Source organism: Protopterus annectens, chromosome 3.part1 (assembly GCF_019279795.1).
Source record: "Protopterus annectens isolate FY-2018-M chromosome 3.part1, PAN1.0, whole genome shotgun sequence".
NCBI lineage: Eukaryota > Metazoa > Chordata > Ceratodontiformes > Protopteridae > Protopterus > Protopterus annectens.
Window position 1 is genome coordinate 162,016,871 of NC_056732.1, and position 18,510 is coordinate 162,035,380.

An 18,510-nucleotide genomic window follows, 5' to 3' on the forward strand; every position below is an offset into this window, starting at 1 on the left:
ACCATTTATATTAATATTAATTTCACTCTGTATAATTTGGTACCATTGTAAGAGCCTTGGAGTAGCTGGCTTTCAAGTGTCTGGGCAGTGTAACTACCTTGTACACTGGGCAGAAGGTGGTATAGCTAGTAAATCTGGGTCAGCTTTTCCCACGTGTGTGTGTGTGTGTGTGTGTGTGTGTGTGTGTGTGTGTGTGTGTGTGTGTGTGTGTGTGTGTGTGTAAATCAACAGCACTGGTTTTACATAGAGGGTCCTGGAGAACTTGGCTTGGACACTTGGCTAAGGACTGAAACCTACAGCTGTGCCAGTGAGGGAGTTTTATTGGGGATCTGGAGAGAATAGCCCCCTGGACTGTGTGTTCCTTATATGCTCTTATGGGAAGTGGTGCTTCATACAGAGAGCTGCATCTGGAAATACCGGGTGTATCCATTTTTGTTCCAAGTGAATGCCCCTCTCCAGTGCTAGAGGTAAGAATCAATTTTTTTTCCAAATGAATTCCCCTCTCCAGTGCCAATGGTAAGAATTCATTCTCCTTGACTACTGGCCCAGAGAGGGGACATCACAAATGTTTTCATAACAGGAACTGTGATGTTATATCATACCAAACTATGAGACTCTCACAGAGACCAATGCATCATCCTGAATCTGCTGTAAGCATAGGGCAAGATTTTTTTCTTCAGTTTGTTATCTTGAATCAGGAAACAAATACAAGATGACTTGAAAATCCGAACAAAATATAGAATTCCAAGTGAGTTTGAGGGTATAGTCCAGGGAAGTGCAGGCTGTATGCTCTTGTTACAGGAGCTGCTGCTGTGTGATGCGTGTAAGAAAGCTGACTGCTCACAAGCTGTGTGCTCCATCAGTTTTCATGGAGACAGATCCAGACTCAGGCAGGGAGCTTCATCCTCCCCTTGCAGGCCTTTCATTGTTTATTACATTGATGGCTACCTCAGAGCTCACTAATGAAAGATCACAAAATGGGGGCAAATTAGTGGTTACTGAGGTGACCTAGGATTTAAATAAAGCAACCTGCAAGGTTCATTCAAAAAGATATAATAAATGGGCTTCAAGCAGGATGGGCAAAAACTGAAAAGAAACAAAACTGTATTTTTAAAACTGGACATTGTGGAAAGGTTATTAGAAATTACTGGTATTGGGAATTAATGTGCTTATAATCTTCACATTGGTAATTTGTTTTACTTGAAAATCTGCACTGTGATACTGAAATAGGTGTCAGCAGTTACTAGTTTTAAATAGGTGTGTGTGTGTGTCTGTGTGTTTATATGAAATGATGTAGGGAGATGCGAGTGTGTTTGTGTGTCTGTTTTCTCCTACAGCCGCTCAGTGTGTGTGGGTGGAGGAACTCACATTTGGAGATGCAAGAGTGTGTGTCTGTATATTGGAGTCTGTGCTTGTGTGAGCATGTCTGTATATCTCTGTTGTTCTGAGTGCATCTGTTATGTGTGTATTGTTTCGCAAATGACAGAGGGGACAGTATTTTGCTTAAAGACTAAAATATTGTTTCTCTGTCATTATAACAATGCTTTTTATTGAAATTGGCTTAGCGAGATAGCAGAACAAATGATGTTTTTTTTTCTGCTTTCTCGTGAAAAGTGTGACAGAACCGCAGGAGGACAGAGAGACAGCCACAAAGCCAATTTAAAAAAAAAAAGGCATTCTAATAATAATTGAAATGGGTCTATATGAGGATGGGGCTGATGATCCTTTACCCTGTTTGGATAATACAGCCACATCATCCTTCTTCCAAGATGCTGGTGCTTTCCCTTCTTTTAAAATACTATTAAACAAAACCTTCCATATCTTTATCACTTTCTTCCCTCCTAACTTCCACATAAATACCATCTGTTCCTGGAGACTTCACTGCAGATTGATTATACATAACTGTTTTTATCTTTTGTCCTCTCCTTCCCTCTTATCTTAACTATTAGTTGAGCCTCATCTTCCTCTGATCTTTGCATAAGCGAGTCTTCCATAAATATTTCAGTTTGTGCCTTCTTGTTTCCACATTCCTTGAAATTTCCAAACTGTCTGTAATACAGTTATAGAATTTCTGGTTATTTTTCTCTTCATACACTTCTGAAGTTTGGCAACAACCCTTTCTACTTTCTGTTGCCTAAGTTACTGTGATAAAAGTTTTTGTGCTCTGAATTTCTGAAAAACAGTTACTTAACAGCAGCAGTCTTTCTAAGCTCTCATGCATATTATTTATTTTCTGTTTAACATTCATTGTTCCTTTTTGTTCTGCAAGATTCCCCTTATTCTACAATGCTTTGACTTTTATCAGCCTCTCTAAATAATTCCCATTACTTTTTAACCCTATCTTTTTTTCTTTATGCCCTGTTTTAAACTACATTATCATCGTTTCCTACTCACTTGCTATTTCTTCTCAAGAGATGTCTCTCTTTCCTAATAACTCTTGAATAATTTCCCCTGTCCATTCCTTAAGTTCTTCTCTTTTTAACAGGTAGGTGGGGAAGAGCCTGTATTTCATTTTTGCTTAATTACCCCTGCTCTTTTATGTTTTTTTTTTATTGGTGCATGATCTGAGATAGTCACTTTCAATTAAATCCGCATTTCTTGTGAAATATAAATGTAACTCTGAAAAAAGTAAATAAAGTAACTGTTCAGTCTAACTCAGTCATTGTACCTTTGGGAATAATAATGTAAATTTTTTGAGTTCCTGTTAGTGAATTCATATCTTCCATACCAAATATTTTCATAATTATCTTCAGAAATCTACCCTCTTTAGTTATGTTTTTCCCTCTAGGTCCCACAGTACATCTTCATTATTGCAAATTAAGTTCCAGTCCCCACCTGTAAGTAATATTCCCTGGTCAAAGCTGATTATTACTCCCAATGTGTTCTTAAGCTCCATAATAGATGTTTTTGGTGGAATATAAAAACATACAGGAATGTTATCCTCCTCACTTGCCAGTTGCCCCTTGCCTAATGCAAATCAACCATTATATTATCTTTTTCTCCTGTTTTTTCACTAACTGGAGCCTTCCAGCAATCAGTGTTATTACTGTTTTTCTTTGTCCCAGGTATTCTGCTGAATATCCATCTTGAAATCTTTTTTGTCAAAGTCTCTTGTTTTGTCAAATGCGTCTCCTGCAGCATTACTCAGTACCGTTTCCTTTTTGTATATACATATACAGCAATTTACATTCCACGGTACCATGGCCTGAGTAGCCATTATGATAAAAAGCTATTGTTCTCACTAATTGTACATAACAGTTTTTTAATGTGTATTTCCAACTTTTATATTACATTTACACACAAGTATTTGGCAGGCTGATCATTTATGCAGTTTCTTCTCATCTCCATTTGAACCTGTGAACCTCTGTCGCATTTCTCAAAAACATTTTGCTTTAATGAAAACCTTCAAGCAAAAAACTGAATAGATTTTAAAAACACCCCCATCCCCTATAAACTTAGAACATGCACACAAAACTATTTATATTTTCAACAAATGAAGTTTATCCCTCCAAATAGGAACAGTTGCCTCCTAATTAGCGGCTGCACCCACTGGCATAACCTAATGTAAAATTAAGGTTACCCATGCTGATGCACATTACATCCTGTGTTCCCATTCACACTGATTGCTGTCTGTTTTTTTCTTTTCTTTAGTCCCCTCCCAGATGTGGAAAACAGCTTGTATGCTTTAAGAAAACATTATCTTTTAGCCCTAAGAACAAATGCACTAGCTACCATTAAATAAAACTAAAGTATGCACTGTTCTATTATCTGTAATCATAAAATCCTTCTAAACATCTTCCTTCTTTAAGAGACTACATTATGAGGTATGGTAGAAACATTTTCTCAAATTAATTAATGTTGTTGGAAGTTCATTGACATCAAGTGATGTTTGCATGCATCTGTGTGCAGTCTGCAGCTGTCTGCTGTTCCTGTGATCTGCATCTAGGATCAGTCAGCCTTCACTTTCACCTCTGTTGAGTTGCTTGTTGAACCCAAGGACTGAATTGTAAACTGATTAGTATGAATTGCCATAATAATTCCAGTAATTTCAGCATTTAACTGTTCTCCTGTCTTTAGTGTTTATTTGAAATTGTCTTTTTTACAGTAAACATTACTAAATTTAGTTTTATGCTTTAGGATAAGTTGTAAACCAGTGATGATGAAATTTTAATATTTGTGTTCCAGCAGAAATGAAGACTAGCATTTATTTTAAGTGGAAAGCTATCTTAAGCTTGTAATAGACTGAATGTCTTTTTTTCAGGCTGACCTCTGCTGTAACTGAACACAGACGGGCTGTGAGACCTGTGCGTAGAGCACAAGCTTCTAAAAATCCCCTGAAAATGTTGGCAGCAAGAGATGACCTTCGACAGGAGTACACAGAACAAAGGCTGAATATAGCATTTATGGAATCAAAGCGCATGAAACTGGAAAAAAGTAGGTTGATATGCCACTAGTTTAATCTTCTTGTCTGAATTCAGAAATAAAAAAACAAAAGTTTCTTATCTAGGTTAAAGAAAAGAGAAATACCCGTGTCAAAAAAAACATATCCTTTGTACTTCATCAGATTTGATCAACGTTAATGGTTTTCATACTGCTTTGTTAGATTGTTTACCTGAAAAGATCCGAATCTTAACTCATAACGTTTGTTGGCATATTGATAGTCCCATATCTGCTTGGACTTTGTTGCCATTTGTGCTGATTTTACTGCTGGTGGTTGGTTGGAGTACGTAACCATAATCTGGTCATTCAAGAACTTTGCTATATTAGCTTCCACTGTCTCCTCTTTTCTCCATATCCACCCTTCCTGCCTGTTCACATTTCATCTTGTATTTAACTTCCAGCTGCTTGCACATTACCCATGAATCCTCAGTATCTTTTCTATAAATTTGTGGTCAGTCAAGTGTTGTTCCTTTTACCTCTGTTCCTCTTTCTCCTCCATCTCAGCTGACACCTCACTAACCAAGAACTTGCTCACCCAGTCTAGTAGCTTATTTATATTCATCTCTCAAGAAGACAAATCATCTCTAATTCCTATAAAATTCCCTCCAAATATCTTTAAAATATCTCCTCCATTTACATCAGCTGACTCCTGTTAATATAATCCTTCCTACCAAACACTGCTATTAGTATCTTGTTTGACCATTACATTGAAGTTCCTTATTACTCTTTTTAACTGTTTTCCTGTCTAAATCCTCCATCTCATCAAAGAATATTTTAAAGCACCTCTGGTCTTTCATTATATGAGCCATATATTATTGCCCCTCCCTCCCTCACGCACACTGATTGACACTTCATGTTTGCATTGTTGCAGTCTAATTCAAAACAGACATTGTTATAATGATGATTTGTCTTCTTGAGGGATGAATCTAAATAAGCAAATTCGCCACCAACTCCAAAAATTCTTCCCATCACTGTCTTTCCCTTTAAACTCTGCAATGGCTAGAGCTACCCAACTACCTAAACCTTCTCAAACTCACCACAGCTCAAATGCTCATCTTCAAGTCACCCAGTTGTCCTGCTCTCTCCACCTTAACCCCTTATATTCCAAACCACTCACTCCGATCAGAAAAACAAAACCTCCTCCGAATCCACAAACCTTCCCAGCCCACTGGCCACCTTCTGCTATCATACTCCCTAGCCAAATTATGGAACACCTTCCCTTCGAAACACTCCAAACCACACCAGCTTCAAATCCTGCCTACACACCTGCCTGACAATTTAAATGGATATGCTCCTGCTCCTCCCCTATATGAGCCTGTCCTCACTCATCTTGTCTCTTTTCCAGCAATTACAGTCTCTCCCTTTCAACACCTACATACAACTCCTCAATTCTGCTCATCACTGCTTGACTGCTTTTCTACCTCCATTTTCATTACTTTTGAGACATATGCATATCTTATGTATATTAGAAGTCCTATGTCTGAAAAAAAAAACACACTGAATGCTGAATTATTTCCTTACATGGTTTACTGTCTACTGTCACCATAGCCGATCTGTATCCAAAAGCATCTGTTATGCACTTAATTATACCATCACCATATAGTACTCCCTGTACCTGATAAGCATGATTAATGTTCTGTTTGCATATGTTGTTACTGTGTAAATGCTAAAATCATATTTCTGTATATGTTTCACTAAAACTTCATCATACTACAGAATGAATATCCACTGCCACTACAGCTACTCTGTATACAAATCCTATCTCTCCTTAGTTGTTAATTGTACCCTCAGCACATGCTACTCCTACTCTGTATACATATGTAATCTCTTTTTGTAAATTGTATTCTCAGCACATGTTATATACTATGCTTGATATTGTTAAATAGAGCTTTTTTCCCTGGGCCTCCACTGAAAATGGGCTCTTCTTGGCCCAGTGAACTTCTCCGGTCATCAAACTGAAATAAATAAATAAAAGGCATTGTTATACTCATGGGCAGGTATCAGGGGTTCATAGATGTACACTAGGCTAACATCTGCAAGGGCCTTTTTAAGCCTAGCCATACATTCCAGATCTCTGACGAGTTCTGATATCATTGATAAGTGTAAGCATGGGCCTGGGAAATGAACCATTTACAGGTTGTGTGTGTCCATTAGAGACAAAGATGCCAAACCAGAGATGGATTTCTGGTTTCCCATCCAGTTGTCAAAGTTGCTTTTGAATTGGGTTAGGGAGGAACTCTGCTTCACATGGATGGGGAGCCTGTTCCATAGACAGGGTAGTCTCTAGGATACATATCTGTCTCTCCAGCAGGTCCAATTGATATCACAGGCAAGGTGTAAATCTTTAGAATTGGTAATTCTGGTGCTGTTTGTTTTCTGGATATGCCGAAGGTCCATCACAGTGGGGTCCGACAGTGCCCTGTATGCCAGGCATAGATCTCCCTTCAAAAGCCTGTAGGAGACAGAATACATGGATAGGGCATTGAGGCAGTCTGGATTAGTGAGGAACATCTGTGGTCGTTCAGTTGTTTCATATGCCTGGTTAAGTACATACCAAAGGGGGCATTGTACACTCTGATAGGTCTAATGAATGCCGAATACAGTGGAACAATGACTTCCTTGGACTTAGATGCCATACCTTTGTTTTTAAGTTGCACAACATAAAATGATTTCTTCACCACTGTAGACACGTGATGGACAAAGGCTAGATTAGTGTGTCCCTAAGTCCCTGACTGCTGGGTCAAATCTAACAGATGTGTTGTCAATATGATAGTTACCAGGGATGGATGACTTCCCAAAGGATACTATTATGGAAACTTTGAATCCAGAGAATTAGTAGCTGAAAATACAGAAAAGGTAGTTTGCTACATTTCTACATATTACTGGGAAAAAGCCTTGAAAATATTTAACAGTTTTGTCTGTTCTGAGGAGGAGAAAGACACAGCAGCAGTTAATTTGTCAGAACTGTTAGGAACTTAGAACTTGATGTTTGCACTCTTTTTTTTTTTTCTTCTAAAGTATACAATATCTTAAGTAAATTATAAATGCTTTGTGTGAATAAATGCTTTCTGTGCTACAGATGGTGACTCTGGTGAGTTGAATGCTTTGTTAATATGAGACAGAATAGTTTATGCAAGAAATAACAAGGGGTGAGAGAGAACTTGCCTGCCATTTGGCTTGAGACTCTTTCCAGTTGGCCACCACATAGATTTGCAGCTGTAGGATATAGTTTTGTTCACCCATCTCTCTCCCTGAAGAGTCCAGTGGTGCCTTGGGCTTCTGCTTGAACCTATGTTGAGTGAGGTGCAATTTGGGCTTTATCCCTTTGCACCCTTGAGTCTGCCTTGATTTTCTGTAAAATTACTGTTCTCCTACAAAAAATAGTCAAGGTTTCATAGCAATGGATTCTGTCTTTATATAACAAAGTTTGCTTTAACTTCTTTTAGTGAGCTATAGAACTGCACTAGAATTCAAAGATATGTATCTGTTTCACTAGTATTGTCCAAGAATTGTCCATAGTCACACACTTCTGTTTTGATCATAACTCAGCCAGGGTGTTGACTGATTAGTGAAGCATTGTTAAAGGTTAATAAAATCTATACACCAGGCCCTGATTAGTTGAAGAGGTATTTAAGTAGTGTAAGAGGTGCCTGAAGTTCACTTCTTGCATATTTATTCCAACAATTACAGCACTTGGGGATTGTGCCTCCCGTTTGGAAGAAGGCATTTATAGTTCCATTACAAGGGAATCAGGCAAGGGAGCCCACAGGATTTTTTGCAGGAGGGTGCAAACACAGAGCCCCCCCCCCCCCACTCCCCCCACACAGCCATTTCAGTGTCCCATTACTTGGCTGTTTCTCCCCAGATGCCATACACACTGTTCAAACTCTATGTGCATACTGTTTTATGCTTTACTTCTACGATATTACAGATATTTTGATTTAATTTACAAATTTTATAGCACAAACACTGACAGACATTTGCTAAATGAAGTAATAGTCTTACAATGAAAACAGACTTGGCATTAAAACTTCTCCACCTTTTGAAAGTCACATTAACTGAAACAGCATTGAAACCCACATTCAAAGAAAACTCATCTAGCCATTGGCAGGTTGTTTACCTTTGGGCTGTTTTCAAATCATTGGCCCCTTGCACACATTTTAGGACCATGCAAAAGTTCTTTAATACAATCAGGAAAGTGAATCAATTCTAATATATAATAATTGAATTATATCCCTTATATAATACTGCACCACTTGACAGAATTTATTTAAAATTTATAGTTTTGAACATCTTCCCGGCAAGCAATTTAATAAAACATATGAACCAATAATGACAACTGCCCAATTTCATTTCAACCATGAAAGGCCACTCAAACGTCTGTCATTACTGTCTACCAATATCAGTCAATATGCACAATTTCTGCAGAAGTAAAAGTCATCTGAATAATTCCACATTATAGAGATCTGAAACTAATGAAGAGGTTGTTGCTAGAAAACAACTTTATATTTCATCTACAAATTCAGTGCCTGCTGCCTTTGAAGAATAAATTGCCTAAGTTATATTAAAAAATGGTAAGCGGGTATATTGCAATAGGGAATGGATGGTAAGCTGAAAAACAAGTTCATAGTTATTAGACATCTCATCGAAAGGAGGACATACTCAGGACTGCAGCACTCCACCCCCTTAAAATACAAATCTACATGCTCTGGGAGTAGAACCTATAGCCCTCTGTATCAAGATGCAAGTAGGCTACCTGTTGTGCCACTAACAGTGCTTTAAAATTCTATACCACAATAGTGATAGCATTTGCTAAACAAAACAGTTGCATATTTTAAGCAGGCTTAACATGAGCAGCAGTAAACTTATATTCCCTTGAAGCTCAGAATTCCCTGAAAATGCACTTGAAAATAAATTCCACCTGCTAACTCTAACTAGGGCTTTTCACTCTCTCACACCTCAACCTTTTAGTGCATGAAATCTGGACAAAGCCTAAAATAAATAGGAGTAGATTATACATATTCCTCTCAAACTTAGAACATTGCTAGAATAACAGGATTTATGTTAGTATGCATTTTTCTAAAGGATATGACATCTAAAACTCAAATGTCTGTCATTATTTAGCAATTTCAATGCTTTTTAGGAGGAATATGGGGCAAAAATCTGGACATTCTCCAAAAACCTGGACAGCTGAGGGGTATGCTACCTCCTTCTTATACATACAGACACACACACACCATACCTCTCAATCTCTTAACACAAGAAATCTGGACAAAGCCTGTTGGGGATAAAGGCCCAAAACTAGGGACATATTTAGAAAGTTGCTAGAATAAAAGGATTTGTGTTAGAATGCATTTTTTGAATGATATGAAGTCTGAAACTGAAATGCATGTCATTATTTATTAACCAGCTATATTCAGATAAAGTTGATTGTCTCAGTACTCACCAAGTTAATTAATATAAACCACTTTCTTAAAGCAGCTGCTGGGGAAAACAAGAAAATATGTGAAAGACTGCCTAAAAGAGCTGCAGTTTCCAGTTCCAGATCACACCTATGAATGAGTAGTGTTTGCTAAGGTTAACTGCTGCAAACTGAAGGCACAACATCTGTTGCAAAAGCTCAGACAATCTTGCCTTTTCAACAACCTCCAAAAGGTAGACAGTGAAGGCCTCTGTAACATACTGAATGCAGAGCACCTTTCTTCTTGTGGATGGCTAGCAAATGTAATTTCTAAAGATTCTTTGAAAATGCAACGGGTATTGTCACTGCCCTCTTCTTGTTCCCAGTTAAGTCCAGAAGAATCTAATACTCAACATTTTGGTTTATTTTTGGGAGGGCTGTAGGAGAGTAAACAGGAATGAACCACTAACCAACTTAAATGAACCTGGTGACTGCTTTAAATAAAAATAGCTAGCATTCCTGTAGGACTCTAACAACAAATCAGCTTAACATGAGTTTAATAATGCCTTTATCTTGAAAAATTCAAATGTCAGTAATGGTAACTTAACCCAAGTGTACAGATGGAGGACGACCAAAGCCATACCGTAGCCATAATGTATGATTCGGTGCGTGTATCTCATGATGAACAGTGGAGTTCACGATACACCCCAAAAGTAAGGGATGGCCAGTTTTATTTTCAATGATCATGTGGCTACAGCAACGACACTCTAGAACCCCAGTTGAAATAAATGGAAGAGGAGTTAACTAATATGCTAAAATCAGCCAAGATTCCTAGCAAAATGGAGACAGGAAGCGTATTTTTATCAAGTTATGACTTTAACAGTCGGACACACACACACAACCATATTACTTGTTATGTTATGCTAAATGCAATTAAACTTTTAAAGGGGTATCATGACAAGTACACAAACCTTTAATGGGGTAATACAACCTCATTCTACCAAATCAGCCACAAAGCATTTTTTGCACTACCTTGTACTTTAATCACTATTAACACTGTTAAAATATAAAGAGACACGCCATGTATACATTTCCAACTGACACCACCACAGCATTTTCCAAAGGGGTGTAATGATTAGAAGAATGCTCAGAGTTCTCAATTTCAACTTAAAAAAAGTTCATGCCTGGGCTCAAACTGCACATTAAACTAGCCTGCTACAGCCTGGCAGCCGTGAGTCAACAGACTTACTTTACACATACGCACTTTTTAGTGCAGCATGCACAAAAGTGGGTGTATATTAAGGAGAGTACAACCTTCAACCTTTATACAACACACTCGGGTGGAAACGGGCACACACCTTTTAATTACGTACACGTAAATTATGTCCAAAACACATTTTACTAAACCTTTACGGTAAAGCGGCTGTATAGTGTGCTTGGTTTCCAATAAATGCAAACTTTAAAGCTATTTATGTTTAAAACATTATTCATGGTTGCCATTTAAAACAGTAAAATGACACACCTACTTCATTACTTGCTATATATAACCACATAGATACGAGCTTTCCCACAAGATACCTTACGACCCTTTTTAAGTACGACAGGACATGGTTTGCCAGTGAACTTACTTAGCACTTGTTCTACCTTTTACCAGCAGAGCATGTAGAAGATAAGATTTAAAGGGTTCAGCCTAAAGCACTCCTAAAGAAGCTGAATTGTAAATGCATATCGAACACGTAATTCTCTCTTGAACTTCACTGATTATACACACCTACCTCTCACTTCGTCCGTGCAATCTGAACGCCCTCTGGAATTCAAATTCCCAGCAGGTGCGAAAGACAAAGACGTAAACCATCAGTCGCACAGACACAGAAGATGAAAACAGGTCGCAAACACCTGTTGCGTCTGTACGACTGGACGGGATGCAAAGGGCATTCTTAAAGAGGTACACCCTTTAAAAATTTTTTTTTTTTTTTTAATTAAAATACAATGAATTTCTTGGCCAGCCGGTTCCAGGGGGGTGCATGTGCATCCCCTTGAACCTGCCTGCGGGCGCCCATGGAATCGGGTAAAACTTGACAGTTGCATACCAGTTTGTTGGAAAATGCTCTGAAAGATTCCCAGTAAAGTGTCTGCAAGCTCGCAGGTTCATAGGAGATTACTAGGCTAAATGGCCCAAGAGCCCTTACAAGCCTACCCATATTTAACCTGAATTAACCAATTTTCAGTACCTAGGTGAGCGAAGTTCACAGAGGTGTGAGCTATGTATGGTATGTTATTCTGGCTGCCTCTGTCATTGAGAGACGTAGGCACCACCACAGGAGTACATTTATGAATATGTATCCTTAGATCTAGGCTGGGTTTGAAGAGAGTCAGGAAAGGGCTTTGGGTCATGTGAATTGGAAGCTTGTTCCAGAGAAGGGGAGTCTCTGACAGACGTATCTATCTCTTCAACATGATTTATTTATTTTTGAGGTTAGGTTAAGATCCCTGGAATGAGTCACCCTTGTGCAGTTTGATTTAAGACTTTCTAAGATTTCCATCAAGGCCAGATCAGAGACTGCCCCTTAGTAATCTGTAGGAGGCAGAATATAGTGATAAGGCTTTATATCTTTCTGCGTAGGACTTGTTTTTAATACACTGTATCTTCCTGGTGAGAAACCTCTGGGGTTGCTTCAGCTGTTGCAGATGTCTGTTGAGATGCATGCAAAAGGGGGAACATTGTACTCAATTACTGGTTTGATGAGGGCTGAGTACAATGGATTATACCATCCTTTGATCTGGATACCGTGCTCTTCCTTATGAGTTATGCCACACAGAAGGACTTTCTCACCACATGGTGGTCGAAATTCAGATTACTATCAATCTGGTACCCAGATCATGTACCAGTGGGTCTACTGTTGGGGGTATTTACTTTCAATCCATGGCAGTGGCACCAATCATTTGTCTGCATTAATTATTTCTGCAGTATATCAGTGTCATTCAGGCATTCGGTGATTGCCCCCAATTTATAGTCATTTGTAAACTTGGTCAGCCAAAGATCACGTACATTCGCCTTGACTTCTGAGAAATAAATACCGAACAGGATAGGGCCTGGTACAGAACTCTGTGGTATGCCGTTTGTAACTGGCCTCTTTCTAGAAGTGAATTCACCCACTTTGACAGTGTGTGTCTTGTGTGTAAGCCATTTGACTACCAACCTGATTATGTAGGGGTTTATGCTCAGTTAAGAGAGTTTCTCTGTAATACCTGAATGGGGAATTGTCAAATTCCTTGACCAGGTCAAGGTAGGTGGTATGACTAGTCATCCATGGCCTTAGTGACCTTCATAAAGAAGTCAAACAGATTTAACAGACATGAACTACATTTAACGAATCCAAACTGGGTTGGGTCCAGAGTCTGGAGATTACCTATGGCCTTGTTGATAAGGTCCATGATGATCTTTTCCATGACCTTCCAGATAAGTCTAGTCAGGCTTGCGAGTCTATAATTCCCTAGGTAGGTTGACTGTCCCCGTATGAGCAGAGGGATGACTGTTGCAGTCCTCTATTCTGTAGGAACATAGCTTGTCTGGAGGCTGTGGTTAAATAGGGATCCAAGTGGGTCTGCTAGGTCATATTTTAAGTTACTTAAAAGGCAACCTGGGATGTTGTCCAGGCCCATTGATGCTGTGTTTTTAGCCTTAGAGAAAGCAGAGATGACCCGCCTGTTGAGATAATAGGCTGAGGAATGGTAGCAAGGTATTCTTTCGAGGATAACCACTGGGGACAGGAGGTGGAGTTTTATCCATATCTGTCAGCTATGTCTATATAGCTATGGCTATTTCTTCTTGTTGAGAATTTGACAAATATGTCTGCACATAGCTGGGTATTCCCCTTCCAATTTTTAACTTATTTAAAAAAAGCTTTGTGAATTTTCTTGGCTAGGGAGACTTTTTTTGCTTCATAATTTGCGTTTGAGGACTTGACCAGATCTCTTCTCGTCTCTTGTTTGCTTAGAGTAGTGAGGGATTTCTTATTCTGCTGAGCCTGTTCCTACATATTTTTCGACATTATTTCTCTTTTTTGTATAGCCTATTTAAACCAGGGATCCACCAGGGTGGCTTGTTTTTCTGGCAAAACCCGAGTTTAATTTGGTCCAGTATTGCTGATTCTATACAACTGCTTAAGTGTCTATACAGGGCATTGGTGTACACCACTGCATAGGATTTTGTATTTTGTGGGTTTGGGGGAGCTCTGAAATTTATTAAGCCATTGCTTGATAGATCATTTGTCTTGGAGAAATTCTTTAGAGTTTTTGAACTTGATGGGGTGTCTGGCTTTATGCTTATTTTAAAGGAGACCATTTTGTGGGTCTGATCTTACCAAGCAGGAAGTTACACAGGGAGGGAGATTGCAATGCTTCCCCACTTTAGTGAGTATTGTGTCCAGGATATTTGAATCGCTGGTGGGTATGCTGACCAGCTGCTCCAGAGCATTTGCATTGACAAAGTTCAAGAACCTCTGAGACTGCATGATAGTGGTAGTGTGTATGTTCCCCAGTCAGTGGTAGGATACTTAATATCACCCATGAGTAAGGTTTTGGCACTGCAAGGTGAGTGATTCCAGTAAGTCTATGTATGCGGTATGTTTTTCCTGGTTCATGGTGTGGGTACTATAGCTAGTGATTTTGCCTATGGTTAGTTTCACATGGAGTAGCTTGAGAGGGTTGTACTGTTTGACCAGTCTTGAGGTGTACTTATCCTTTATGAAGATGGATACACCTCCTCCTTTGGTTCTTTCATGCTCAGTCAGTGGTCTGAACATAGGGAAGGCATTGTAGCCTTACATGGCTGGGTTGCTTTCCTTGGCTTTGAACCATGTCTCAATGACTGCACAGACATCGACATTTTCCAAAGTGAGGAGTGCTTTTAGGGAGTGCAGTTTCTTTTTTAGTCTCCCAGTGTTGAGCAGCAGTACCTTAAACCTATCAAGAGAAAATTGTTGCCTTGGGTGGCTTCGGATTTGTATTGAAGGTGTTGCTGTCACTCAGCTTAGGTTCACTCCAGGTTAGTCCTGTGTAACTAACTTAACTTCATTTTACTCTACAGGTCTTGTGGCATACGATGATTAAATCCCATTGCTAAAACTTTTGAATCTATATTACATAGAGCTATTGTGTTGTCACTTGGGACTAGGTTCAGTAATTACTAAATTATAGAATGGTTCATAAAACAGCTGTACAAGAGAAGGTGTCTGTTTTTGGACCATGTCTTTTTCAGTTATTTATATTCACTATGCCTTACAGTTCCAGTTGTTAGATATTTACATATGCTTAGAGCACCATGACATGTTTTCTTATCAAGGAAAAAAAAAAAGGATCAAGAGCAATTTGTTAAATTATTTACACAATTTGTGGATGTGGCCAACCGAAGTGAAGTACTACTTATTTTTATTTTTAGTTATTTAGTTTTTTTTTTAATCATTTGTTCACCGGGTTAGTCTCACTAGTCTGGTGGCCTCTCTTAATGGGAGACCCAAGATGGTATTTATACTACTAGGGGAAATTGGGCAAGGGCATTGTGGAACTTCCTATACTTTTTATATAGTAGGTGTTGTGGGATCTTTTACATCCATCTTAGCTACCCGCCAACTCAAGAATTCAAGCAGCTGGAACATCCATTTAACATTTTATCTGAAGGACATCACACTCAGGAGTGCAGGACTTCCCTTATGTTGTACTGCATTGTCGACAGTCTATCAGCATGGTCTAGGAATCAAGTCCACATCCGTCTGCACCTAAGGTGAGAGCATGCTACCTGTTGAGCCACTGACAATGCTTCAAAACTAAAGTACAAACAGAAGCCTTGATGGTTAAACATGCAAGAACATGCATATAGGGTCAGATAATTGTTACCCATATGCTATATATACGGATTTTATATCAGAATGTGCATCTTTAAAAGATTTGGGCATACTGGTATCTAATAAACTAGAATGCACTTATGTTAGCATAGTACTAAGAAAATGTTACTGTACAGTCAGACTGCTTATGCAAACCACTTGCTCAAGAAACATGAGAGTATTACTACAATTTTAACAACATTAGCAGTGCTGTCACTCAGGCTGTTTTAGGTATACAGGTTCAGAATTATATACTTCCAACAAGAAAATAATTTTCTAATGGTAATTTGATAGGGGGGCTATTAAGGTAGGAATAAATTCCTTCTGTTACAGAACTGAGGTGCTGGAGTAGCCTTCCCATAGTTGTTCAGCAGGTGGATTCCTTGAGTTCCTTTAAGGCTAAGCTGGATATATGATGTGGTGATCGTTTTCAGCATAAATAACTTTTGAAACCGGGTTACTGCTAATGACCTGTCATGTGGGTCCATAGCCTCTTGTATACATTAAAACCATAGAAACGCAAGATAGCAAGAGTCGAACACTTCCAATAAAATCACGACACTTTATTCACAAGTGTTTAGCGCTTTCTTCTCCACTGCAGAGACTTTCTCAGAACAATGTCCCACCCATACCCAGCCATTTAAATACCCACCCCCAATTATTCAATTAGCATTTAAATTGTTGTTAAAAGCAGTACACCAAGATGTAAATTTCCACATTCCTTAAATCTTGTAGTGCATTCAATAATGTGCAAATTGTGTTTCACATACACTGAATTAAATCCACAGTATAAAAATTAATATAACCCAACTATAAGTTCTTTAAAACATAAAACAATCTCTTGTAAACATAAGGCAATTGTCCTTTCATAAAACACATACCCAACCTGAAATTTGATTGAGCTTTAAAACACTAGCAATACTAATAGTTTCATTGATGCCAGGGTACTGGGAGGCATTAAAATACAACTGCCATCTCAGCTCCATAACATCTAAATGAATATCCAAAATACAACCTTGTTCATCCTTCACTAACTGCTGTATGACTAAAAATTTAGTGATGATCTTGATTTTCTTGAACATGTCTATAAAGGGCACTGGTACTCCTACAATGTCTCAAATCACCCAGGGTCCTCACCAATTCTTAGTTTAAACCTTCTACATGTTTTACATATATAAAATATAGGACATTCATCACACTTGGCCATGTATATAACATTAGTGTTATTGCAATTGTAGTGTCCTTTAATATTAATGACCTTACCATTGACTCTAATTCTCCCTCCTGTTTCCAAAATGAATGGACAAAAGGAACATGAATTACATTTATAGTTGCCAATCTTTCTATTGGTTTAGTTTTCATATTTTACACCCTCCAATATATTTTTAATAGATCTATCTCTCCTAAAGACAAGTTTCGGACTCTTACCAACTTTAGCCCCTACATTGGCATCAAATTGTAAAATCTCCCAATTACCTTTTATAACTTTAATAATGTTGGCCATCCCATTGTATGTTAAAATGATGGTTAAATTAGGATTAATCCTATTACTGTTGCATCCATTACTTTCCAAAAACCCATTGCCTAATTTAGGCCTATAAACACCTTGTTCCCGTTTGTATACTACTTCCTTCCTGACATCACTTAAAAGGCAGTCCGGGTAACCTCTCTGTCTAAACATCTGAATGATGTATTCAGTTTCCACCAGGACGTTAACATTAGAACTCACCATCCTGGCTGCCCGCACCAATTGTCCTTTTACCACTGCCCTCTTTTGATGGTGTGGGTGCCAGCTACTGTAATCCAAATATGAGTTGGAAAAAGTGGACTTTCTGTGGATCCTGGTGTTGAAATTCATATTTGTCCAATCAATCTCCAATTCAACATCTAAATAAAACATTTTATTCCTATTATATTCATAAGTGAATTTAAAAAAATCCACAGTTTCATTAATATAAAGAAGGAACTTATTTAAACTATCTTCAGTGCCTTTCCAAATCAGAAAAAGATCATCCAAAAACCGGGTATACTGTATAATCTGGGACTTGTGACATGTATTCATCAAATACTCCTGTTCCCAATAGGACATGATCAGGTTTGCAAAAATGGGGGCACACGCTGCCCCCATTGCTACACCTTTTGTCTGTTTGTAGTACTGTCCCTCAAACCAGTTATAACTGTTCTTTAGAACAAGTTCCATAAGCACACTTATTCTATTAATTTCATCTTGACCAAAATTATTGGTTTTGTGAAGCTGTTGTTCCAACTAATTGATACCAGTTTCATGTGGAATCACTGTAAACAGATTAACTACATCAATAGTCACCATGATCATGTCCGGTGTTAACTTTATCAAATTTAACTTGTTTATGAATTGCCAGGAATCTTTACTGATGTAATTGAAACAAACCAAACTCCTCTGCATTATTTGATCTAAATATTTACAAATAAAATGCGCTTTTGATCCTTTTCCATCTACAGTGGGCCTGAATTTTGGATTCACAAGCCCTTTATGGATTTTTGGGATGCCAGATGTATTAGGCATCTTTGGATGTTCATTTTTCATGTAGTGGTATTCATCTTCATTAATTTGAGCCTGATAAACCATGTCGTCTAACACTAAATCTATCTTCCTGTATGCAACTTTAACTTCATTCAAAGAACTCTCATTATAAGTGTCCCCCAGCAAAATGGCATTCATTCCATCCAAATAGTCACCCCTATCCATTTTTACAACTCCATTAACTTTGTCAGGTTTCATGAACCTGACCATGGGGTCTTTTGTCA

General features: G+C 38.3%; 1 protein-coding gene across 9 annotated transcripts in view; it reads left to right on the forward strand.

The window, feature by feature from the left end:
- The window catches only part of SVIL (supervillin), a gene marked incomplete in the record, with an annotated part of 2,930,183 nt that overhangs the window by 2,257,518 nt on the left and 654,155 nt on the right, over positions 1 to 18,510 (forward strand). For all 9 annotated transcript variants that reach the window (XM_044066681.1, XM_044066680.1, XM_044066686.1 and 6 more), the window contains 1 exon segment: positions 4,262 to 4,434. In XM_044066681.1, coding sequence (XP_043922616.1) covers positions 4,262 to 4,434 — 173 coding nt within the window.